The following is a 25,169-nucleotide window of genomic DNA, read 5'->3' on the forward strand; positions in this document are numbered from 1 at the left end:
ACACCAGGTTTTCATTCGGGAGTCCCAGTTAAGCAGGTAGATACTATAAATATCTTCAATGTGAGGCAGAGAACATAGAGAGGTCTAGGTATGGCTAACGTGCTATTAAAGTTCACGAGCAAGACTGCTGGATGAGAGGCTCGGCAGAGGAGATGCCAACAGATCCGAACTGTGAAGAAAGGGTAGAATTTGAAGAAAAAGGGTACCTCACAAGGATAAACGAATACAAGCCGGGCTTCAGAGATGGACAGGATAGAGAACATCAAGTAGTAAGTAGCTTGCTTTGGCTAAGACGTGGCGTACATGGGGAATGCAGTGGGTAAGGCAAACTTTCTAAAACTAACCTTTATTCTACCAGCAGTGAAGAACCTCATAGAGTTTGAAGAAAACAGATAACAATAACAGAACCGTGCACAAGAAAGACTGCACTGACAGCAGGCAGAATGAGGAAGACAGGCGCCTGGGTGGTCATGATCTCAGGGATCTCTGGGATCGAGCCCCGCATCGGGGCTGTCTACTCAGCGGGGAGCCTGCTTCCTCCTCTCTCTGCCTACTTGTGATCTCTGTCTGTCAAATAAATAAATAAATAAATCTTTAAAAAAAAAAAAGAAGAAGAAGAAAAAGAAAAAGTGAGGAAGTGATAGGAAAGAGGGCAGGGAGGAAGTTAGCATAAAACTCCAGGAAACAGGTAACAAGAACCCACACGAGGGCAGCAGCAGCCGGACTGCAGAAGAGGAAAGGGATCCTGCACGTATGAAAGGCAGACCTTGTCACCCGGCACGGGAGGATGCGAGGGACACTCATCATGCGGCCATTTCCGTCAGCCGAGACCAGGAAGAAGAACACGAGCAGACCCGGGGCAGGAAATACATCGCGTTTCAGACGTGAAGAAGGCAGAGTGCAGATGAGGTGTCCAACAGCAGTGGGACAAACTGCTGGAAATGATAAAGAGGAGCCCAAGAACGAAGGGACTGACTTCCGAGCCAGCCGCTGGCCAACTCAAGGACGGGCGGCACTGCAACTGAAAGGCCACAGAGATAGTAGAAAGAACAAGACCTATAAGGCCATTACCATAAAAGAATTAGCTCAATTTGGTGCCTGGATATGAAGGATAAGAAGTCGATAATGGGGCGCCTGGGTGGCTCAGTGGGCTGAGCCTCTGCCTTCGGCTCAGGTCATGATCTCAGGGATCCTGGGATCGAGCTCCGCATCGGGCTCTCTGCTCGGCAGGGAGCCTGCTTCCTCCTCTCTCTCTGCCTGCCTCTCTGCCTACTTGTGGTCTCGCTCTATCAAATAAATAAATAAAATCTTTAAAAAAAAAAAAAAAAGAAAGTCGATAATGACTCAATGACTTTGAACTTGCATAACTAGGAGAATGGAAGGGCTATTAATAGAAAAAAGAAAGAGAGGAGAAACTGTAAGTCTTAAAGGGAAAGTAAAGCTCAGGTAGATTATCACTTGCCAAAGCTGTTATTTGGAAAGACTCTCTTACGGCGGGGAGGACACACCAGATCGGCAGTTCTCAAGTTGACAGTGAATGCACAGATGCACCTGGATGTTGAGGCATGCGCCATCATTGTAATAAAAATTTTCAGGGGCACCTGGGTGGCTCAGTGGGTTAAAGCCTCTGTCTTCGGCTCAGGTCATGATCCCAGAGTCCTAGGATCGAGTCCCGCATTGGGCTCTCTGCTCAGCAAGGAGCCTGTTCCAACCCCCTCTGCCTGCCTCTCTGCCTACTTATGATCTCTGCCTGTCAAGTAAATAAATAAAATCTTTTAAAAAAAATTTTTTTCAAAGCTTATGCAGAAGTTTCACGCTTCTCTTGCTGAAGACCAGTAAGACACAGTCTGCAGACCCGCACAGGTCCACGGACTGTCCCCGGCGTGTCCTTAACTAGAAAATCTCCAACATGCCTCCCACTTCCAAGATGCTGGTAACACTCGTATTTCACACCTGGCTGTGGAGGAAGAGTAGCATTCCAGGCAGAGTAAGGCCAGCGGCCACTGTTTCCCAGCAGCAACAGGCCTGCCGCCTACTGCATTCTCAGTATTCTCTTTCCCCATCTGTGCAATCAAGGAGAGCTGGCTCACCTACCTCCCAAGGTTGGGAAGAGAACGGAAAGAAATGACCTAACTGAAATCACAATACAAGCATAAGTATTATTATTAGATACCGAACCCGTATCTATTATCTAGAATCAAATCACTTATTGAATACATACATGCAAAAAACTCCTGGCCTAAACACTTTTACCATGAGCTCTAGCAAGAGTCAAAGAAAAAAATAATTCGAATCACACACAAAATATTCCAACTGTCCAAAAAGAGAGGAATTTTTTTTTAAAGATTTTATTTATTTATTTTAGAGAGAGATCGAGCATCCAAGCAGGGGAAAGGGCAGAGGGAAAGAAATCTCCAGCTAACTCCACACTAAGCATGGAGCCCAATGCAGGGCTCGACCCCACAACCCCAATATCGTGACCTGAGTCATAATCAGGAGTCTGATAATATACCAACTGAGCCACCCACGTGCCCCAAGGGAATATTCTTTTAATTAAGCTAACCTAAACTTGACGCCAAAAACTTATTAACAAGGACTATATAACAAAAGGAAAATTATAGGAAAATCTTAATGACTTCAGAGGCAAAATATATTAATAAGTTGAATCTAGCAGCATAGAAGAACAAGAAGTATCCAATCTGGGTTAATTAATGTAGGAACGCAACAAGTATTTTTCAGTCTGATCTTACTAGATCGCTCTCCTGCAGAAAAACAATTTATTCTTCCTTCCTTTCATCGTCCAACTTGCTAGTGCCCTGCTTCCTCGCGTTGTTTTCCTCCTTTTCTTCTCTCTCTCCCCAGACCTCATCCTCAGTATGGAAATTCTTCATGTTCATAACCTCAACACCACTTAAATACTGAAGACACGAGTTTGTTCGCTAGCCCATACATACCTCACAGTTACATTTCAGACACAAGGTATTTATCTGGCGTGCGCACCCACATCTAACTAACCCAGAAATGCTGGAATTAGGACAGAGAACTGGGGAGGAGAGACGGGCACAGAAGGCGGCATCTGAAGACCTACAGGGCCCTCTCAGTTCTTCACTTGAGCACCGATCAGTGCAGGAGGGTGTGAACCGCCTGAAAGAGAAGGCCAGACTCCCACAGAGCAGGTCTAGTTTGTGTTTTCATCATTCAAGGGGAAACAGCTGCAACTTGCTGGGCACTGCGTAGGCCACTCAGGAGCAGACCGCCGCTGAAGTGGGGGTAAAATGAGCCCTCCGCTAAAGGCTGCTATGGCCCTATTTCATGAAATCTAAAAAGCGAGACTCACATTTATTTCGAAGTATTTTAAGTATGTCCCCAAACAAAGCTCTTAAAGGAAGACAAAATACCAGAATCAAGTAAGTAAAATTAACAATGTCTGGCAGCTAATAAGAAATTATCACATTCAGGGGTGCCTGAGTGGCTCAGTGGGTTAAAGCCTCTACCTTCACCTCAGGTCATGATCTCAGGGTCCTGGGATCGAGCCCTACATCGGGCTCTCTGCTCAGCAAGGAGCCTGCTTCCCCCTCTGTCTCTCTCTCTGCCTGCCTCTCTGCCTACTTGTGATCTCTGTCAAATAAATAAATAAAACCTTTTAAAAAAGAAATTATCACATTCAAAGAAACAGAAAACTAGGACCTATAAGAAAGAAAAATCAGGGGCACCTGGGTGGCTCAGAGGGTTAAGCCTCTGCCTTCGGCTCGGGTCATGATCTCAGGGTCCTGGGATCGAGTCCCGCATCGGGCTCTCTGCTCAGCAGGGAGCCTGCTTCCTCCTCTCTCTCTCTCTGCCTGCCTCTCTACCTGCTTGTGATCTCTGTCTGTCAAATAAATAAATAAATAAATAAATCTTAAAAAAAAAAAAAAGAAAGAAAGAAAGAAAAATCAAACAGAAACAGATGTAGAAATGATATACATGACAGAATTAGTAAACCAAGAATCAAAGAACAGTTATTATAATCATATTTCACATGTTTGAGACGGTAAAGTAATCATGACCGCATTAAGGAGAGACATGGACAATATTCCAAAACAAACTTCTAGAGATAAAAAATACAATGTCTAATATGAAAAAACAGACTGAGTGGGATTGATGGCTGGTTAGATGCCACAAAAGGAAAGATTAATGAACCTGAAGATAGCTCTAGAAACTTTTCAAAATGAAACACAAGGGTGCTTGGGTGGCTCAGATGCTTCAGCATCTGTCTTTGGCTCAGGTCGTGATCCCAGGGTCCTGGGATCAAAACTCGAATTGGGCTCCTAGCTTACCGGGGAGCCTGCTTCTCCCTCTCCCTCTGCTGTTCCCCCTGCTTGTGCTCTCTCGCTCTGTCAAATAAGTAAATAAAATATTTTTAAAAAAAGAAAGAAAGAAAGAAAAGAAACACAGGAAAAAACAGACTGGGGAGAAAAATGAATGGAGTGTAAGTTTTTAAAAAAGTGAACGGAAGATCAATAATGGAATTAATTTCAAGTGGCCTAAAATATGCCTAACTAAGTCTCTCAAATAGAAGGGAGAAGAAAAATAACTCAAGAAAACTAGGGTAACATTTTTCTAAATTTCATGAAAATCATAAACCTACAGATCCAAAAAGTTCAATGAACGACAAGCACAAGAAACAAAGAAAAAGAATTACACAAATGGTTTAAAACTACGGATGAAGGGTATTATACTAAGAGAAATCAGTCAGAGAAGACAGATAACATATTGCACTTATATGTAGAACCTAAAAAACCAAACCAAACAAAGCAGGAATAGACCCATAAATACAGAGGACAAACTGGTGGTTGCCAGAAGGGAGAAAGGTATGGAGACGGGCAAAATGGGATAAAAAAGAGAGGGAGGTGCAGACTTCCGGTGATGCGGTAAGTCATGAGAATAAAAGGTACAGCCTAGGGAATACAGTCGATGGTAGAAGGGTTGTATGGTGACGAACAGGAGTTACACTTGTGGTGAACAGAGTGTAACATACAGACTTGTCAAATCACTGTTAGACGCCTGAAACTAATCCAACATTATGGGTCAATTATACTTCAATTAAAAAATTTAAAAAGGCATGTAAGGACGCTTGGGTGGCTCAGTCAGTTTAGTGCCCAACCCTTGATTTCAGCTCAGGTCATGATCTCAGGGTTGTGAGACTGAGTCCCACATCAGTCTCTACGCCAGCCTCCCTCTCCCTCTGCACCTCCCCCAACAGTGGCGTAGTCAATAAAATTTTTTAAAATGAAGGCAAAAGAAAGACTTTTCCAGCCATAAAAGCTAAAAGAATTCACTACCAGAAGAGCGGCACTAAAAGAAATGTTAAAGTGAACCATTCACACAGAAAGAAAATGACATCATACAGAAATATGAACTAGTCAAAGAAGAACGAACCCGAGAAATTGTAAATATATGGGTGAAATACAAAAGAGTATTTTTCTTTTAAATACCCTTAAAAGACAATTAACTGCTTAAATACAACAGCAATGCATTACGGAGATTGTAACACATGTAGAGGGGAATGTACAGCACCAAACGTCTATGGTAAGAAACAAGGAAGATCCCAGGTTTATGCTATCCCCTCAAAAACTTGAAAAAGACAAACAAATGAAACCAAAACAAAGAAGGAAGTAATACAGATAAGAACAGAAAGCGATGAAATAAAGCTAAAGGAGAATCAATGAAACTAAAAGTTGGTTCTTTAAAAAGACCAATGAAAAAGAATAGAAAATGAACAAAGAGACATACAGATTCATGCCAAGGGTTCCAACGCAAGATCAACAGTGTTTTCAATAGCACTGGTTCAAGAGAAGATCCACACAGGAAAAAAATGTCCTTAGCACCACACCTCACATTATATACAAATTATACAAAAATAAATTTCTACAAAGATTGTCAGTAAAACAATAAAGCTTCTAGAAGACAGTAGTAGAGAATCGCTTCATGACTGTGAAGCTGTGGGGTAAGCAATGATTTCTTAAATGGGTCACAAATACATTACCCATAAAGAAAAAGACCAATAAATTGTACTCATTAAAATTAAGAACTGGGGCCGCCTGGGTGGCTCCACTGGTTAAGCGTCTGACTCCTAGTTTGGGTTCAGGTCATGATCTCATGGGTCATGGGATGGAGCCCTGCATCAGGCTCAGCGCGGAGTTGGCTCCAAGATTCTCTCCCTCTGTCCCTGTCCCCACTCACGAGCGCCCTCTCTCTAATAATAAGTAAATCTGGGTTCCTGAGTGACTCAGTTGGTTAAGCATCGCCTTTGATCAGGTCATGATCCCAGCCAGGGTCCTGGGATCGAGTCCCTTGTTGGGCACCCTGCTCAGTGGGGAGCCTGCTTCTCCCTCTGCTTCTGCCCCCACCCCATGCTAGTGCACCCTCCCTCTCCTCTCAAATAAATAAAATCTTTAAAAATAAATAAGTAAAAATAAACCTCAAAAAATTCAAGAACTATTCTCTATCAAAGACACAATTAGGAATATGAAAAGGTAAGCACCTACTAGAAGTAATTACTATTCATAATATACTTAAGATTCCAACTTATTTCTGCTCTTGAGATAGAAATAAGAGCCTGCGAGATCTTCTTCGGTACATGCATCTACAGCTAAACTAATTAAGCAAGAAATCTTTCCCAAAACAAGGCCAGGGGTGCCTGGATGGCTCAGTCAGTAGAACATGTGACTCTTGAACTCTGGGTCGTGAATTCGAGTCCTTTGCTGGGCATAAGGCATACTTGCGGGGGGGTGGAGGGAGCCAAACTTTCTCCCTAAAATTTCTTCAAGCATAATTCTGGTTTAGCAAGAAAATTCATGAAAAGCAGGTTTGGTGGGGAAGCAGGTGGGCAGGCGGCAGAGAATGGTGATCAGACTGCTATCAGTTTTTCTTCCAAAAACTGGATGAACTCCTGGAGGAATTTTATTTTATTATGTTTTAAAAGATTTTATGTATTTATTTGAGAGGGAGAGAGAAAGAATAAGTGAGGACAAGAGCAGGAAGAGGGAGAAGCCGACTCCCCCTCGCTGAGCAGGGAGCCCAACAAGGGACTCGATCCCGGAACCCTGGCATCATGACCCGAACCAAAGGCAGACACCTAACCAACTGAGCCACCCAGGCCCCCGTCACGGAGGACTTTTAAATGGTAAAACCGTCTAAGAAATTTTAAATGGCAAAAACTTCTTGAAGATATAATGGACAGGCTAGGTGGGGCCCATTTTCTATAGCTGTCCATTCTCGGCTACACTTCAGAACAAGGTAAAATAAAAGACAGGTAGCTTCAACAAGAAACTGAAACGTGTTCCATGGGTGGTTTTGATACAAGACAAAGGTTCCCATGACAGGGGCACAGTGGCGGACACAGACATGGAGGCGCAGACAAGGAAAGGGCCGGGAACCAAGTCAATCCACGTTTCACCCAAGGGAAACAATATGGCGTGCCCCGTGCCTAGCACATGAGAATTCAACGAGAATACACTGAATGAGTGAATAAATCAATGAATAAATGAAGGGAAAAGACTAAAGTGACAGGGGGACAAGAAGTGAGGACAGCCGTGTAAAAAGAGACAAATACTCTGAAGGAAAAGAAGAACTAGGAAAAGTGCATCGTGGTAAGGCAAAGAGCAAGGCAGCTGGCAGAAGCAACCAAGAAAGCGAAACGCTACAGGGAGGAAGGAAAATGAAATGGTTGAAATCTTCTGAAAAGTCTGCCGGAAGAGAGGACAGAAACAGAAACTACGTCTCTCCTAATAAGAGCAAACCCAGCCCATACCGACGTTCAGGTCATCTGAGAATTCCAACGGGAATCTTCGCTACCACTTACATCCACTTCCTAGGTGCCAGGTACTGTGCTAAGCTAAGGTACGTTTCCTCAGTTACAGCCATTTGCAGAATTAACTCAAAATATCCCAAATCAAGCTGAGCTGACACGAACAACGACCTGACTGATCTCATCTGTAACTGTGAGAGTGTTAAGTTCAACTGTCCTTTATCTGTAAAAAAGAATTATGCTAATGGGAAGGATACAGTCTTGACTGATACATAAAATGGAACCTTGGAGAGGGAAGACAGCAGCATTCTCCAATCCTACCTGGGGGGGGGGGGCACGCACCTGACCTTAGTAAATCCGCTAACTCTTCGTCCAGGCCCAGACCAGGTCCCCATGTAGTTTTGCTTAATGAACATTTTTATTATTTAATGATTATTTCTCACTGTAAACTGGCATTTTGGTGTTTACATTAGTCTCTAGAGAATCAGTTCTCTGAGCCTCATCAGCTCTGGGTATACTAACGCATCGTATTTTAAGCCTATAAACCAAAAAACCAGGCTCTAGAGATTTATGTCCATACGACGATACTGTGAGAGTCTAGGAGCTGGCCTGGGGCAGACAGCTGGTCTCACCTCTATCTTGCCTAACATCTATTCAAACCATAATAGTTAAAAAAAAAAAAAAAAAAAAGCTGAGTCTGAGGGCCATCTTTTGACTCCACAGACAAGGATCTATCTCGGAATGGCCCCACTATACTGAGTGAATCCCTAGGACAGTCCCCTGAAACAGAAAGGGCTTTCTCACGGTCACGGAAGGGGTTGTGTATTCATCAACCCACAGCTTTCGGATAAGGCAGAAAGCAAGCACCTCTAATGACATTATCGTGAAAACCCTTTGGCACATTAGAAATACCCAGCGCTTAAGAAAGGATTAAAGAATGGCTCAATCTTGTGGAAGACAGAGCTGAAGTAAACTGTCCTAGCTACTACAGGGATCGGGCCAAAGGCGATCAAGAGAAGTCAGGCCACGGGACTCAAGTAGCCCTGGGGCCACAAGCCAGTTCCTTAGACTGCCTCGCCCTTGGGCTCCCCTTCTGTAAGATGACTGAATCTGCCTAGGTAACTCAAAGGTCCATTTTCATTCTAAATTCTATTCCAATCGGTTCCTTCAGTGATAAATGGGAAAGGTACAGAAACAAATTTACCAAGAAAACTGAAAAGTAGCTTTCCTCAAACAATATAGTACATTTCTTCCCAAGTGGAATCTGTTTTACCTCCATTACAATAAAACTAGATCCAATGAGATAAAAGAATTAGCATAGAGAGTAAAACATCAGGCTACTACAGGCGTAACTGGAGAATAAAACCAAAAAGGAAAGCTTACGTATGTCTCTCGTATCTGAGGGTTTCTCGGATGGACCACGCCACCCGGTACGGTGAGGCCTGCTCTGAGTCCTCTGGCTCCTCTCCGCTCTCTTCCGACCAGTCCAACCCTGGGACGTATGACAAGATATTGCAAGTTAGACAAAAATGCATTTTTATTTAAAATTTAGGAAAAAAGCTACCCAAAATGTATAACCCAAAGCCTACAGCACATACTACCGCTGTATGAATAAATGCCTCCCTATTCTGATAAAAATATTAATAATGACGTGTAACATAGACTCAGGTTTCAAAAAATGACACTGTAACAAAAAAAGCTGTATTGCAAGGATGAACTTCTTTGTCAGACACTTCACAGATGGAGTAGAAACATAAGCAGAGAGTTCAAGTCTTTCCATACATTAAACATGACACGTAATGTCCGAAAAACTATAAAACAAGGGTAATGTATGTTCAGGTAAGAAAGAAGTCGAAATATACTGGTGGATTCACGCTACACTTCCACGAAGGAGGGCCCTAGGATAACTTCATCCATCCCCTTTTCCAACACCTCCAGAGGAAAAGGACTCCATCCACCAGGCAGGGCCATGCCCCAGCTCTTGCCCTCTGCAGGAAGAGGGAAGGGTAAGAGGTCAATATTCTGTTTCTACTGTGGCCTGGGCTTTCTTTGAATTCTTTTAAACAAGAGCTGTCACATTGGGCAGCATTTTGAAAAACAAGTTTAGAGGGGAAAACAAAGAAATACAGGATGAACAATGCTTACTTATTTTGTTAGAGGCTACTAATTCTAACGACTGGATAATTATTAGCTTCCAACATAAAGGTTTAACCTTCTTGGAAGTTTTGTATCTTGAAAAGGCCTCAATAAGGACCCACGTTGCACAGTCTAACATGCGTAACTTTAATATACCGCTACTACACTTGAATGAGATACCTTGAGAACTAGTAATCAGTCTTCCTTCTTGAGACCCTCAAAAACCAAAAAACCATCTGTTAGAAGGGACCTCAGAGGTCGCTTCTATAATTTAAATAAGTTTACATGGGCCAAATAGGGAAATTAAGAAAAGGGGAATCGAAATGCAAATTATAAATGCTTAAAATTAACTAACACATTGCCACTGGCATAAAGAAACCTCAAATCTAGTTCTAAGATGACTACCCAAGTTAGGTCACCTTAAAAAGTACGTTTCTCCCAAAAAAAAAAAAAAAAAAAAAAGGTTACTTTCTTTTAAATAATTAGTGGTAAAAAAAAAAAAAAAAGTAAACAAGTAATCAGAATAGCATTAGCTCCAGGACAGGATATTGAAAGGCGAGGTCTTTCAAACACAAAGTGACACTTAAGGTATCTTTTAAAATTAGGATATGAATTATTTTTTATCATTTTTGTGTAATTAATAAATATTTCTACTAAGTCATCTCTATCTTCTCTGAAAAAGCCAAGACCTAAGTTGTAAAAACTAAGATGGAAGTGTTTCTTTTGTGAAATTAACTGTCCAATAAAGCAAACCTTTGATCTTGGCTTCATTATCACTAGTTTTAATATAACTAACTGAGATAACCAGTGCAGACAAGACTGTAAAACCTGGTTATAAGATCGCATTTTTCTTTGAGTATTCTTTGCTGACATGAAGGCAGGCTACACTTGGTCATAACAGTGCATTACAACTTCTGGCTTCTCCAGAGTAACCTTTGTTTTGAAAACCTAGGACCCTAATATGCTTAAATTTAAAAAAATTAAAATAAAAATAAAAGGGGGGCTGCCTTCGACTTAGGTTATGATCCCAAGGTCCTGGGCTGGAGTCCTGTGTGGGACACCCTGCTGCTCCCTCTCCCTATGACCTTCCTCCCTGCAGTAGCACCAAACTACACAAGCAGTCACTCTGTTTCACACCATGACGTGCAGTTACATGAATAAATAATAAATAAATAAGTTTTAATATTATCCTTAGGGCGCCTGGGTGGCTCAGTCACTTAAGCATCTGCCTTCAGCTCGGGTCATGACCCCAGGGTCCTGGGACTGAGCCCCACACTTTGGTGGGGAGCCTGCTTCTCCCTCTGCCTGTCGCTTGCCCTGCTTGTGCTTTCTCTCCCTCTCTCTGACAAATAAATAAAATCTTAAAAAAAAAAAAAAAAAAAGAATATCCTTGAAAATCTTGGTATATTAAAGACTGTTCATTTTATTAAATCTTAGTTCTTGACAACACATCCTCACACCAGTCTTTGTAACCCCATGTGAAGTCAGAAGGCCCCCATGCTGCACCCCGAAGGCGTATGGTGGTTGTCTTGTAGGAAAGCACTGGCAGCACTGGTGTAACTATGACCTCAACTAGCTGTTTTTCCCATTCAACATCATTTTTATTTGAAAGAGCTACTGACAAGCGCTGGTTATTAAGACTTGGATTTTTCTAAAATGAACACAGCGAAACTGTCACTTCAAGGAGAACAAGGGACAGGATTTGCTGCCGAAATTCAGATTTTTCACTTGAACGCTTGATTTTTGTTTTTTGAAAACTTGGAAGTCATCACTAAGTCTATGACAACTTTCTAACAGAGTTTTCCGATTGAGACTGCTGGCAGTATTAATGAACGTGATTTTGTTTTGTTTTTGGGTAGGCTTCACACCTAGCATGGAGCCCTGCCCAGGGCTTGAACTCACAACCCTGAGATCAAGACCTAAGCTGAGATCAAGAGTTGGATGTTTAACTGATGAAACCACCCAGGGATCCCACAAATGTGGTTTTTAAAATTTTGTATAATTAATTATGTCCACATTTGGAACATGAGCTTAACTAGGTAAACCAGTATTTTCCAAATTACCAGTGTATGGTGTTACAAAATCACGCATGGGTAAAAAGATCCATTCAAAGTGCAAAGCAGATCAATGGACTTTAATGTAATGGCTTCCAAAATTCCTTGACATGGTTTCAGATTTCGCAACTAATCTTTAAGAAACTACCATTTGTCATATTTTGGCGTAGGATCAAATAAGAATATCCACAATTATTTTTTTTTAAAAGCTAGTAAAATATTCTTCCCTTTTCCAACTACTACGTGTAAGCCATATTTTCACATATTAATCAAAACCACATATCATGACAGATTGAATGCTGAAGCAGACAGGAGAATCTAGCTGTCTTCCAGCAAATCACACATTTTTTTAAGATTTACAAAACAAGGGGCGCCTGGGTGGCTTGGCTGTTGAGCGTCTGCCTTTGGCTCACGTCATGATCCCAGGGTCATGGGATCAAACCCTTGATCAGTTCCCTGCTCAGTAGGAAGCCTGCTTCTCCCTCTTCCCCTGCTTGTCTTCCCTCTCTAGCTGGGTCTCTCTCTGTCAAATAAATAAATAAAATTTAAAAAAAAAAAAGATTTATAAAACAATGTAAAATAATGATGCTCTTCTCATTATATTTCTTTTCAGAAAACATAGCTATTTCATAAAAAGAACAAGTTACCATGTTTAAAAAATACACTAACATTTAAAAAATTTCTCAATTTTAACTTCTAATTCAGTAAATATCAACAAATGTAACTCACATACACAAAGGCTCTATGGTGTCCTCAATCATGTTAAGGTGTAAAGGGATGCTAAGGCCAAAAATCTGAGAAGCACTGATCTAAGGTATGCAAATTAAAGCAAATTTTCTATCAATTTGCAAAGGCACAATAATAACCAATATCCAGTACTGTAAAGATGTACAGAAACTGTCATGCTCATATCCTGCTGAAAGAAGGGTATTGTGACAGAACAGTTCTGAGGGAAAATCCGACAACATGTATCAAAAAGCTTTTAAAAAAAAATGCAAAAGCTTGGAATAGCAATTCTGCTTCTAGGAATCTGTTTGAAGGAAAAATTAAAGATGTGACAGTAATCATTTTACTATGAGGCTATACAGCTACAACACTTTATAATAATATAAACTGGAAACAACCTAAATTAGAGAAAGAATTCAGCTGTGACAAATTACATTGTGTATGAAAAATTACTACCTTCACAATACATCATGAAAAATTTTAAAACAGGTTATAAAACGTATGTATAGCAGGAACCCAATTTTACAGATATGAAATATACTAAGGTATTAACAAACGGGTATTAATAAGATTTGGGTGTTTTACTTTTTTTCCTCTATACCTTTTCTCTAAGTTTTATTAGTTGTTTTAATTATCAAAAGTCACACATGGCTTAGTAACAGGTGAAACAATATAAAATTCTAGTATCAGAAGAGCTGCCATCCCCATCTCCATGAAAACAACCAGTCTAATTCTGTCCTCCCTTTGACAGTCAGTGTTAACAGCCTCGTCGTGCATAACAACTCAAGCTTTAGAGACCTGGGCTTACACCCAACAGGCGTTACATCTATCTGTCCATATGCCTGATCGATAGATAACACTGATGTCCCTTGTTTTTTATTTTAAGATTTTATTTATTTATTTGACAGAAAGAAAGAGATCACAAGGAGGCAGAGAGGCAGGCAGAGAAGCAGGGGGGTGGGGGGGGGGCGGGGATGCAGGCTCCCTGCTGAGCCAGAGCCTGATGCAGGGCTTGATCCCAGGACCCTGAGACCATGACCTGAGCTGAAGGCAGAGGCTTTAACCCACTGAGCCACCCAGGCGCCCCTTTTCACTTTTATTTTTATAAAAATGGGGTAATATAATACCTATGGATTTTTTTCTCCTTGGTAATATAACATGGGCACATCTACTTATATTGTTTGAGGACTTTTAATACTACCAGCAATGCTACAATAAACATATCCTCACATTCTGGTATTTTCTTCACCCATAGGAATAGAGTCCCCAAAGTCAGTCTGTTGGCTATATACACTCTTAATTAGTAAATAATGTCACATTACTCACCAGGAATGTAGACGCTTCATCAACACTGGATATAATTTTTGCCACTCTGATAGCAATTGTTAGGCAAATTTGCATTTCCACACCTGCTATGGGGATTGAGGTTTTCACTGGTTTACTGACCATTTATATTTCTTCTTCCTCTATCTCCATCCTTTTCCTATTTTTCTATTACTATCATGTCATGCAAATGATTTTTCCTACAGTTGGAATCATAGCTCACACCATAATTAAAGGTTGAAATAATTAAACACAGAACAATCAAACTATCAGTAAAAAAATATAAAATACCTGGATAAACCTGGGATCGGACAGATTTTCTTGAGTAAGAAAATTCAGAAGCAATGAAGGAAAGACATTTCACTACATTAAAGTTTTACCTGTATTTTTTCACTTTTGAATCATGAATAGGTATTGCTTTGGGAAATTTTTTTTTTACAAGTTTTTTTTTTTTTTTAACTGTCAGCAGGTATTAACAATGCTATCATTATTCCAAAGTCCTAAGATAAGACGTTGAAAAGTTCATCAGACACAGGTGCTGAGCTCACAGGGGCAGAGAACCACACAACTGCCTTCTAATACTGCTGGTGCTACCACTAACTTAAGAACTGTGACTGTCGTTCCAAATTTCCCAACTCCTACTTCCCTATCCTGGCCACCAAGGATCATCCTCTCCCCCCTAGCGTGTTGCCTTTATGATGGCCTCCCCAAACACAGTCCTTCCCTGGACCATGGGGTCTCAGGGTCCCTCCAGCCCCGTGACATACACGGCAGTTCTGAACACAGAGCCTCCCGGGGAAGGGGAGGCACCTTCCGTGCACGCGAGCTGAGAAACGAGAGAACTCACCTAAATGGGGAAACAGATCAGTGTCCAGCTGATGTTTCTGGGTGCACAGTTTCACCAGTCTCTGCAGGCGACTTATACAGGAGAAGTGTGGCGAGAAGGCTGTGGCTTTCATGAGGACCCGGTCAGTCCTGGGCGGGTCCGCGGTGGGAGCCCTACTGGATGGCAGGAGGGGCAGCGGCCTCTTGTGGGACCACTGCCTTGCTTGTGCTATAGTGTGCGTGGTGGGGGCCACTCCCTGCATTGGTAGGCTGGTGTTCGGAGGTGGAGGCGACTTGCAGACTAAACCCTGCGGTGGCGGTGGCGCTGGAGGTTTCAAAGTGGATAAAGGGGACAGGCGGGAGTGCTGCTGCGGGGGCTGCTGCTGTGAGGGCGCAGGAGGGGGACTAAAGTGCTCTTGTCGGACTTTCAAAATCTCGGTCTCTCTCTGGCGCTGCCGATTCTGGGCCAACTTGCTCTGCAACTTCTTTCTCACAGTTGCCCCTTTCTTTAGGTCGTCATCTTCCTCGTTGAAAGCGAATGGGTCTTCCAACTCGGTTTCCAGGTAGTGGAGAGGGACCCTAGCCCCGGGTGGAGAGAGGGACATGCCATCCAGTCCATTGGGCATCTTCAAGGCCAACGGGGGCACCGTCAGGCTAAAGGCCATGGTATCCATCTGGTGCCTGACCTTCACCTCATCTATAGGATCATTCTTTTTCTTCCTCTCTTTTTTCGGGATAAAGCCAAGTACCTGCAAGTGGCTGTTGCAGTACCTTTAAAAAGACACACACACACACGGGGAAATGTACATGATATACACTAAGAGAAGTCGAATATAAAACTATATAGTACAAAATGTAAATCCTACCTAATATATTAAACATGCATGACTATAGGAACTTTTAGCACTCACGGATTTAATACCAACAACCTGCACTACTCTCAAGCAGGCCTCAATGTCTGCAATTTTCCTGAAGCAAAGAGGGGAGTTGTGTGCAGAGGCTGCCAGACAGAAGCCAGTCGTGCAATACTGAGTGGCCCTGGATAACCATCCAGCTGTGGCTTCTCACTCTGCTTTGTGACTTTGTATTCGCAGCACAAAATAACTCATCAAGTCTAAAGGATCTCTAAAAACTCTTGTTATGGGGAGGGGGAAAAATATGTATATATATATGTAGCATATACACACACACACACACACACACACACACACACACACACACACATTCCAATGTCATTCAAGTATTTGCAGATTCCCAACGATCTTATGACATAACCCCTAAAAATATCAAGTGTCTACACTATATTCTACACACACACACACACACACACACACACACACACACACACAGACTGAGAGAGAGAGAGAGAATAAAGAAGGGAAGGAGATAGTAAAATAATAAAACTAGTTAGAGGGATTATAGATGAAATGAGTTCCTCAGTAGCCAGAGAAGTACATGTTTTCTACCTGCAGCAGGTACTAAAATAATGCCCTTTATACAGATGAGGAAGCTAAACTTGATAAAAATTAAGTAACTTGCCCCAAACCCCAATCTGGAAACTGACAGAGCTGAGACTCAAAGGAAAAATCGAAGCCCAGAAGACTCTCCCTAGTCTTCAGCAATGAGGTTACTTTTGTAATGTCAATGGTATTTTCAAAATACTAAAAAGGACAGAATCTTCTACTTAATAAGAAGGCAGAATGCATGTTGTTCCCATAAACCACACTGAAAACCTAAGGAGGCTTTTAACCGGTAGAAAAGTGGTGCTTCCCAGACTGGTACTCTTTATGCAGTTCAGGTCAGCAAGTAGGCCATAAAAAGACTAGTCCACGCTTAAATAAATTCGGAAAGTGCTGGCTTCAACAGAATTAGTAATTTTGTTGTTTGCTTCTGCTGAACAACTTCTCAAAGCATTTTGTATGATAATGTGCATTATGCTTCAAGGTGGCAATATACCTGTCTGGCAGTGTTTCCCAAACTTATTTGAAAATGCCATCTATTTTTATTGTAGTGCACCTGTGATATCTCTACAGAACAGGGTTTGCGGGAAAATGGCAATGAAGTAATTAATGTCAATCCTCAAACTCACTGGGCTGTATCAGACAAATTTTTAAATATTTGTTCAAAATACATATTCACCAAGGAATCAAGAGACATGTGGTTTTGTTGGTTTGTCTTAGAAATCAATCTCTCAGAAACACGCCTCAATTTTAATAGGACTATTAAGAAAAAGCTTTCAGGGCAGTCAGGAAAATCTGTACCACGTGTATGTGCACATGCCTGCACATACACACGTAACAGGCTGGGGTCAGGTCTCACACAGACCTTGAAACAGAATAGATTTATAAAGCTGCAGCCAACAAGGAAAAAAAGTTTCAAGGGGTAGCTGCATGATTTTTGTTGTTTTTTCAAGTCATTTTTAAATTAACAAAAGGATTGGTAGAGGCGAAATGAGATGGGATTCAACTTGAAAACGGAATTTTTCTGCTCATTATACGTGGGCAGCGCCCACGGGAATCGGAGCTTCCTCCATGCCACCGCGGGGCAGCGGGCAGAGACCTGCAGGCCAGCTCTCCTTCCTCACCTGGACTCCTCCTGCTCCAGCTGCGCTCTCAGCACTACCACCACCCAGCCTGAGCTGGTGGAACACTTCCTCCTCTAGAAGAAAAAAGCCTTCACAGCTAGAATTACAACAGCTTCCTTCATTATGATCAGCGTTTAAAAAAGAAGTAACGCAGGGATGCCTGGGTGGCTCAGTCTTCAACTGAGCCTTCAACTCAGGTCTTCAACTCAGGTCCAGATCCCAGCGTCCTGAGATCAAACCCCACGTCTGGCTCCCTACTCAGCGGGGTGTCTGCTTCTCCCTCTGCCCTGCCCATGCTGTCTCTCTCTCTCTCTCAAACAAATAAATAAAATCTTAAAAAAAAAAAGAAAGAAAGAAAGAAAGAAATGCCCTTAAAAAAAAAAAAAAGATACGCAAATATGACTGAATAACTACACAGGGGAGTGACTGCTAATGGGTTCTTGCGAAGGGATGAAACTGTTATAAATCAGACTGTGATGATAGTTGCACAACCCTGTAAATATACTAAAAAATACTGACTGGACGCTTCAAATGAGTGAATTTTATCAGATGTGAATGATATCTTAATTTAACTGTCTAAGGAAAATAGTAAACATACAAGAAACAAAAAACTTCTTGACAAATATACCCTATTAAAAGTATATAAAATTATAGCAAACATATTTAAAGTATTGTATAAAATAATCAATTTAATATAACCACTTATCTGAGAAACGAAGGCTATAGTAATAAGCCTTAAGCTTCCTACCGTACAAGTACATTAGAAAATGAACTTTACTTTTTTAATTATACCAGTACTCCTACTAAAAATAACACAATTCTACTCCAAAGAGGCAGCATCCCGTAAGTTAGCATTATTCATACATACCAGAAGTTAGACATCAGATACTAAGAAGCTTCCTTTAGCTGACCACCAAAATGAGATAATCTTATCAACTAAAAGTCCTTGGGAATTTGTTTTCTAAAATAATACATAAAACCATCTCAAATTCCTAAATGTCCGAAGAGTTACTGCATTAACAATAATGAAGGCTTATTTTCAAAAGAATATCAACCTTTTCTACATTATGTCATACAGTGTAGTTATTAACTATCAATATTTACACACATGCTAGACCTTATAGCAATTCAACCTGGATTTCTTGAGGCAACACAAGAACATTACCTCCTACTGATGTCTACTTTAATCTATTTCCTAACAACCCTACAAATAATAAAAATATTAATACCATTTGCATTGGTTTGAACCAATTTTTTAAAAAAATTTATGTAACTTAGTACTTCAGGGTAGTTTCTCTCAACATAGCCACACAAAAGGCCTTCCCCTTCTTTTCTTGTTCTAAAAAGAGGAAATTACTTTGAATAGCAAGGTGAAGACCTATGATTCAGAGAATTAAGATTGTGGAGAAATTCAGAGCAACTCTTATTTTACTTCTCCCTGCTAGCTATTAAAATAGTACTTGCTTCTACTAAAATGAAAAAAGAAAAAAAAAAAACAAAACCCCAAGGTGGACAACTGCAAATGTGGTAAACTAAATTTAAGACAAAATTAAATTTTTGTTTTAAAAATTTAATGTCTGGCTGGCTCAGCAGGAGGAGACTGGGACTGTTGATCTCAGGGTTATGTATTTGAGCCCCGCACTGGGTGTAGAGATTACTTAAATAAGTAACTTATTTAAAAAAAAAAAAAAAAAAAAAAGGACAAAATTATAGATGTGTTTACAGTGGAGCCTGGAGTAAAAAATGAATCCAAGTTCATCAATTCTTCAAGTTAAAAAAGGCCAGGGCTGCGGCGCCTGGGTGGCTCAGTGAGTTAAGCCTCTGCCTTCAGCTCAGGTCATGATCTCAGGGTCCTAGGATTGAGTCCTGCATGGGGCTCTCTGCTCAGTAGGGAGCTTGCTTCCCCCCCTCTCTCTGCCTGCCTCTCTGCCTACCTGTGATCTCTCTCTCTGTCAAATAAATAAAATCTTAAAAAAAAAAAAAAAAAAAAAAGCCCAGGACTAAGAAATGGACAGGTTAAGTCAGCTAGAAGCAGCTGGACAGGTATGTTTAGCCAGGTACAGTGGTCCCTTTCTCAACAGAGATTAAAATTTTATTCCTTGCCTCACTGAGCAGCTGCTTCTAACTTTCAGGTATTGTAATGTGAAGCTTTAAGTGCTCATTAGAAATTCCAAGGGAGTATTCCCAAATCACCACATGATGCTATCTACACTCATTTTGGTGGGAGCTCTATGAACACAAATTATTTATTTATTTCACTGTAAAAGTGTAAAAACTGCTCACCAGGACATACACAAAACATGACCTCTTTTCAACCAATTTATGCAGGAGACATCTGCTTATGCATAGGAACAAGGACCAAGGTTGTACATACATATTTGAGAGATAAAAGTAAAAAGTTCCCATTTTCTACCTAAAGATAACAGTATTGGAAACTTTTGGGAAAGTAATTGTGCATCTGTCTGTAATATCGTACAATGACCCACAAGGTTTCTGGAGAACTGAAGAAAAAGAAATGAAAAAGAGATTATGTATGAATTTTCCTGAGAATATGAAAGATAAGTATCATAAGACTCTCTAAAAACATCTCCATGTTTTTTAATTCAGCATAGTAAAAATTCATAATCCTAGTGATAAAGCCTACTCTTACTATGAACATACCATTTCCCACTTATGTTAAACATATTTTATATGGAACTTTTTTAACCAAAAGAGGCAAGATTAGAGAGCAATGCCAAATACTGTTTTGAAGTCTGACAGAATGTAAATCTTCTTAATAATTCAAGTAATCATTCTTCTGAATAATTCTTTTTCAGTAAGTACACACCCTTTGCTACCTTTCAAGCACAGATTAAAAAATTCCAAAATCATTACCATTAATTATAACACCTAAGTAGCTCCTGTAATTTCTGTTGCGTAAGCAGATTTCTATCATCATCAGGAACTACTTTTTATAAGACTGCAAACCAAACACAAGCAACGATTTTGAGGGGAAAAATTCTTTAAAAAGTCTATTAAATCAATAATTTAAAAACAAAAAAACACACTCAAACTTACTTTTCAAATAACTCTTCAAGTTCTCTACTCCATTTTCTAGAATGTTTTAATTCGCCCCATTTAAAAAAAAGAAAAAAAAAAGACACACACACACACACACACACACACACACACACCCCCCAAAAAAAGAGGGAGACAAAAAAGGGCAATTCCAAGCCTATGGATGAAATCAAAGACAGAGTTCCATGATTAGTCTTACCTACGATCCTCTGATTTGGGGATGGGGTTGGTGCAACGTTGGCTGTTATACTTGGCCACATATTCACATTGCTTGAAGGGGGCAGTCTTGTCCTCCAGAACGTGTCTGATACAGAAAGCGTACCCGTTCAGTCGCCGCTGCTTGCACAGTTTGGGGCTATATGAGCACAAGGGCTTATTGTCAACCTCAGAGAAGTGTATATGTTTCCCTTCATACATCACGTGACTCTATTCCTTGTGAACATCAGCTAAAAGACCACCACAAAAAAAGAAACCCAAAGGATAAATCAGAGAGTGTAAGGCATATTTAAGCTGAGAATTTCACTGAGGGACTTCTGGCCCCACAGCCATACCTGATTTTAAATCTTCTGCACCATAGCAATGTTAAGAGAACCCCAAGGATACCACAGTTTGGAATGCTGCAGAATCAAGATGAAGCAGATTGTCTACAAAAATATCAAAAGGCCTAGTTAACAAACAGAAACGAGAAAGGCTTGCTCACCTGGGAAGTGAAATAAATACGAGGATATCACCCTTCCTAACGAGATGGATTCTCCTTGGTAATCCGTCATCCCAATATTAAATTAAAATAATAAGAGACATTATAACGTATCAAGTTACCTCACCCCTCCAAATTGCAGGAAGGAACTTTGACTCTGGGAAAGGTCTGTGAGTACCTCAAAGCAGCGGGCTCTTCCACCAAATCAATGTCAGAAGGCGGCAGGTCTCTGGATTTCATTACTGGTGGCTGAACACCACCGCTATCTTCGGAACGCACAATACCAATGCAATGAACCTATAGACCTAAAATGTCCCTCAGAAGTTCCACATTTTTTGATGTCAGCAAAATATTTGGCCGTTTGCAACAAATGTTTCTATGAAATACCAAAAAAGGGGGGGCAATCCCTGTTTTAGAAGTCCCATCCCGGGCGCCTGGGTGGCTCAGTGGGTTAAGCCGCTGCCTTCGGCTCAGGTCATGATCTCAGGGTCCTGGGATCGAGTCCCACATCGGGCTCTCTGCTCAGCAGGGAGTCTGCTTCCTCCTCTCTCTCTCTGCCTGCCTCTCTGCCTACTTGTAATCTCTCTGTGTCAAATAAATAAATAAAAATAAAAAAAAAAAAAAAAAGAAGTCCCATCCCCATTATTATTTACCCACGTTGATCCCATCCAAACCGTAACTTCTTGGGCCCAAAGACTAGTCCCCTAACTAGGCTTCCGCCACCCAGGGCGCGGCTCTCCACCACATGCTGTATCCAATGACACTATTAAATAGTTTAACAATCAGGAGTGAAGAAATATTTGGAGTTTTAGTAACAAATGGAAGGAAGAAACCGTGTTAGCACCCACTACTTCTCCGCACGCAGAATGGCCAGCAGTAACGTTTACATATTTTAACACCCGACAGTCTACAGGGAAAAGTGATTTGTCAAGTTGGGCTACTGGGGGCGCATGTGATTTAACCCGCTTTCTCCAGAATCTACAAGTCATCCAGATGGGCTGATGGAATAGCTTGAACACATGGCGACAGAAAACTCGAGAACACACTCCTCTTTACAAAGCTGAATATGAAATTCCTTATATCCATAAATGTCAAGACACATGCTTAGAGGAGTCAGAAGACAAGTTTGCCAAAATCTGCCACTTAGTGTTACCTTGAATAAATAATACCACCTCGGTTTTCTCACCTACAATGGGGATAATAGTTAACTGTTATCAGGCTGCTCTAAGGGCAAGTGATACAAGGTGCGCAATGCATCAACTACCTTGCCTGGTGCATGTTAAGACCAAATGAAATTATTAAAAAATGTTAACCTCATTACTTACATTCTACCTGTTGGGGAGATAAAGATAGAGAATTTCTATTGTTCTTAAGCATTTCACTGCAGCAGAAAAAACTGTGAAGTGTTAGCTTAGTTAACAAACCTAATTAGAGATCAATGTATATAAAAAAATAAGAGCTTTCGGGATGCCTGAGTGGTTCAGTCTGTTAAGTGTCTGCCTTCTGCCCAGGTCACGATTCTAGGGTCCCGGAATCAGTCCTGCATTCAGCTCCTTGCTCAGCAAGGAGCCTGCTTATCCGGCTGCCTGCCACTCCCCCTCTTGTGTTCACTTTCTCTTCCTAACAAATAAATAAAAGCTTAAAAAAAAAAAAAATCAAAAGTAAGAGCTTTCCCTTTTTAGTTTATTAGGATATAAGGAAAAAAGTTGTATTAAAAATTTAACTGCCAGGACACCTGGGTGACTCAGTGGGTTAAAGCCTCTGTCTTTGGCTCAGGTCATGATCCCAGGGTCCTGGGATCGAGCCCTACATCGGGCTCTCTGCCTGCTTCTCTGCCTACTTGTGATCTCTCTCTGTCAAATAAATAAATAAAATCTTAAAAAAAAAAAAATTTAACTGCCCTAAAGGTCTAGATGTTCAAGGACAGAAAATATTTCAAAGCAAACCCATACTTTTTTTATTTTTGCTTTTTTTTTAAGAGAGGGACAGAGGGACAGAGGGAGAGGGAGAGAGAGGGGGAGGGAGAGAGAGAATCTCATGCTCAGCACATGGGACTCCATCTCACAACCCTGAGATCACGACCCGAGTCAAAATCAAGAGTTGGACACTTAACAGACTGAGCCACCTAGAAGTCCCTGCTGTTTCATTTTTACACTCTCTCTGGCTTGCTCATCCACCTAGTCAACATTAAATATTCCGTACATTTCGTTAAAGTAAACTTGTATGAACTTTGGGGAAAAAAATACTCTGGATATAAGTGACAAGGGCAGCCAATATAACTATCTATAGGAGAATATTTCATAAATCATAGAAAGAAGAGTGGCGGCGGGGATGGGGGGTATGGAAGACAACCTTCACTTTTAAGACATATTCTAGATCTACAATCACTTGTGATGTATTTAGACTGATGATCTCCCCTTTCTTTCCAATTTTCATGTATCTCTTTTTTCCTATCTGAATTGGCCAGAACTGCTGGAATAATGTTAATTGTGGGGACCACGGTTATTCCTGTTAACTGAGAATTGCTTACAGTCAATGGTAGGAATCCTGCGAACTTTTGCAGTTAAGACTTATTTCCTGTTATGTTAAGGAAGTATCAAATAATTCGTTTTTATTCAGTTGTTTCTTTAAAAAAAAAAAAACAAAAAACAAAAAACACCCCATCAGAATTGATGGTTAATTTTACCAAATTTTTTTTCAGCTTCTTGAAAGAAAATCATTTTTCTCTTTTGTACTGTTAAAAACATGGCATTTAGTACTTCCCAATACTGATGTATTAATATTTCCTGATAGTTCATCCTGAGAATGTAGCCATTGTGTATTATTCTTTGATAAATTACATTTGCTAATTTTTAGGATTTTTGTAATTTGAAAATCGTCTAGAGCTTGGGTTTTTTAATTTTTTTTCTGAATTTGGTATCAAAATAATATTTCAAAAAATAACTTAGAAAATCCTTTCCCTTTTTCTGTGTTCTGGAAAAAGTGAAAAAGCACTGCAGTTATAATGTTTCTTAGCAGGTTCCTGGGCCTCATAGTGCTTTTTTGTGCACATCAGGTTTTGAAATTACCTGCGCACAATTTAGCAATATGATCACTTTAATTTAATTTTCTAAGTATCTGGGATTCATTCTCATATTCTGTGTGCTTTCACACACAGAATTTTTGTGGGGTTTTTTTGTGTGTGATATTTGTGTTTTCTTCCTTTGTTCATGATTACCCTCAACAGGAGTTTATCTGTTTAAAATTGTTACTAAGATCTTCAAAAATATAAATAAAAAGGCCAAATCTCTTGGATTTATTAGTACCTCCATGTATATTTTCTAAATTCACCAATTTCTGCCTTTATATCTGCTAATACCTTCTTTCTGCTTTCTTACCTTTTTTTTTTTTTGGTAACTTCTTGGGCTGAACTACTTTACTATCTCATTCTTTTCTTGGTTAGTAATTTATTTATATTTATGAATTTTCCTCTGAATACTGCTTTAGTCATATCCCAGAGGTACTAACACAGATATTTGGCTATCAGTACTTTCTAGTTAATGTGGATTTGACTTTTCAATTTTTCATTTGCCCTGAGAGTTATTTAATTTTCTCAGATGGCAAAGTTTTATATTTTCTTTTGCTTTAGTTCTAGTTAAGAATAAAGAGCACAATCTGCACGTATCTCTACTTTTTGGATTTGGCTGATATTTTCTTTGAGGTCCAAGAGGTGTGCTTGAAAAAGAATGTTTCCAGGGTATGTTGTTATTCCATGTATCATGCTATTATATTAACCTTTTAAAGTCTTCTGCTAATGGGTCAGCAAACTGGCTTTCAGAACAAACGTGGCCCACTACCTGTTTTTGGAAACAGTTTCATTGGAACACGGTCCTGTTCATTCATTTACATGTTATCTATGGCTGCTTTCCCACCGGAACAATAGAGCTGAGTATTTGATAAAAGAGACTGTATGGTCATGACACCTAAAAATTCACTAAA

The 25,169-nt window shown here is 40.5% G+C and overlaps 1 protein-coding gene across 6 annotated transcripts in view; it reads right to left on the reverse strand.

Annotated features, from left to right (window-relative positions):
* Positions 1–25,169, reverse strand: part of INO80D (INO80 complex subunit D) — a 65,135-nt gene that overhangs the window by 24,488 nt on the left and 15,478 nt on the right. For 4 of the 6 annotated variants that reach the window (XM_032354535.1, XM_032354534.1, XM_032354537.1 and 1 more), the window contains exons 2-5: positions 21,046–21,138; positions 20,694–20,940; positions 14,876–15,624; positions 9,173–9,281 (exon numbers count right to left, since the gene is read on the reverse strand). In XM_032354535.1, coding sequence (XP_032210426.1) covers positions 9,173–9,281; positions 14,876–15,624; positions 20,694–20,911 — 1,076 coding nt within the window. In that variant the 5' untranslated portion in view covers positions 20,912–20,940; positions 21,046–21,138. The remainder of the gene's footprint in view (positions 1–9,172; positions 9,282–14,875; positions 15,625–20,693; positions 20,941–21,045; positions 21,139–25,169) is intronic. The other 2 variants (XM_032354538.1, XM_032354539.1) reach the window with 2 other exon arrangements.

This window comes from Mustela erminea, chromosome 8 (genome assembly GCF_009829155.1).
Source record: "Mustela erminea isolate mMusErm1 chromosome 8, mMusErm1.Pri, whole genome shotgun sequence".
NCBI lineage: Eukaryota > Metazoa > Chordata > Mammalia > Carnivora > Mustelidae > Mustela > Mustela erminea.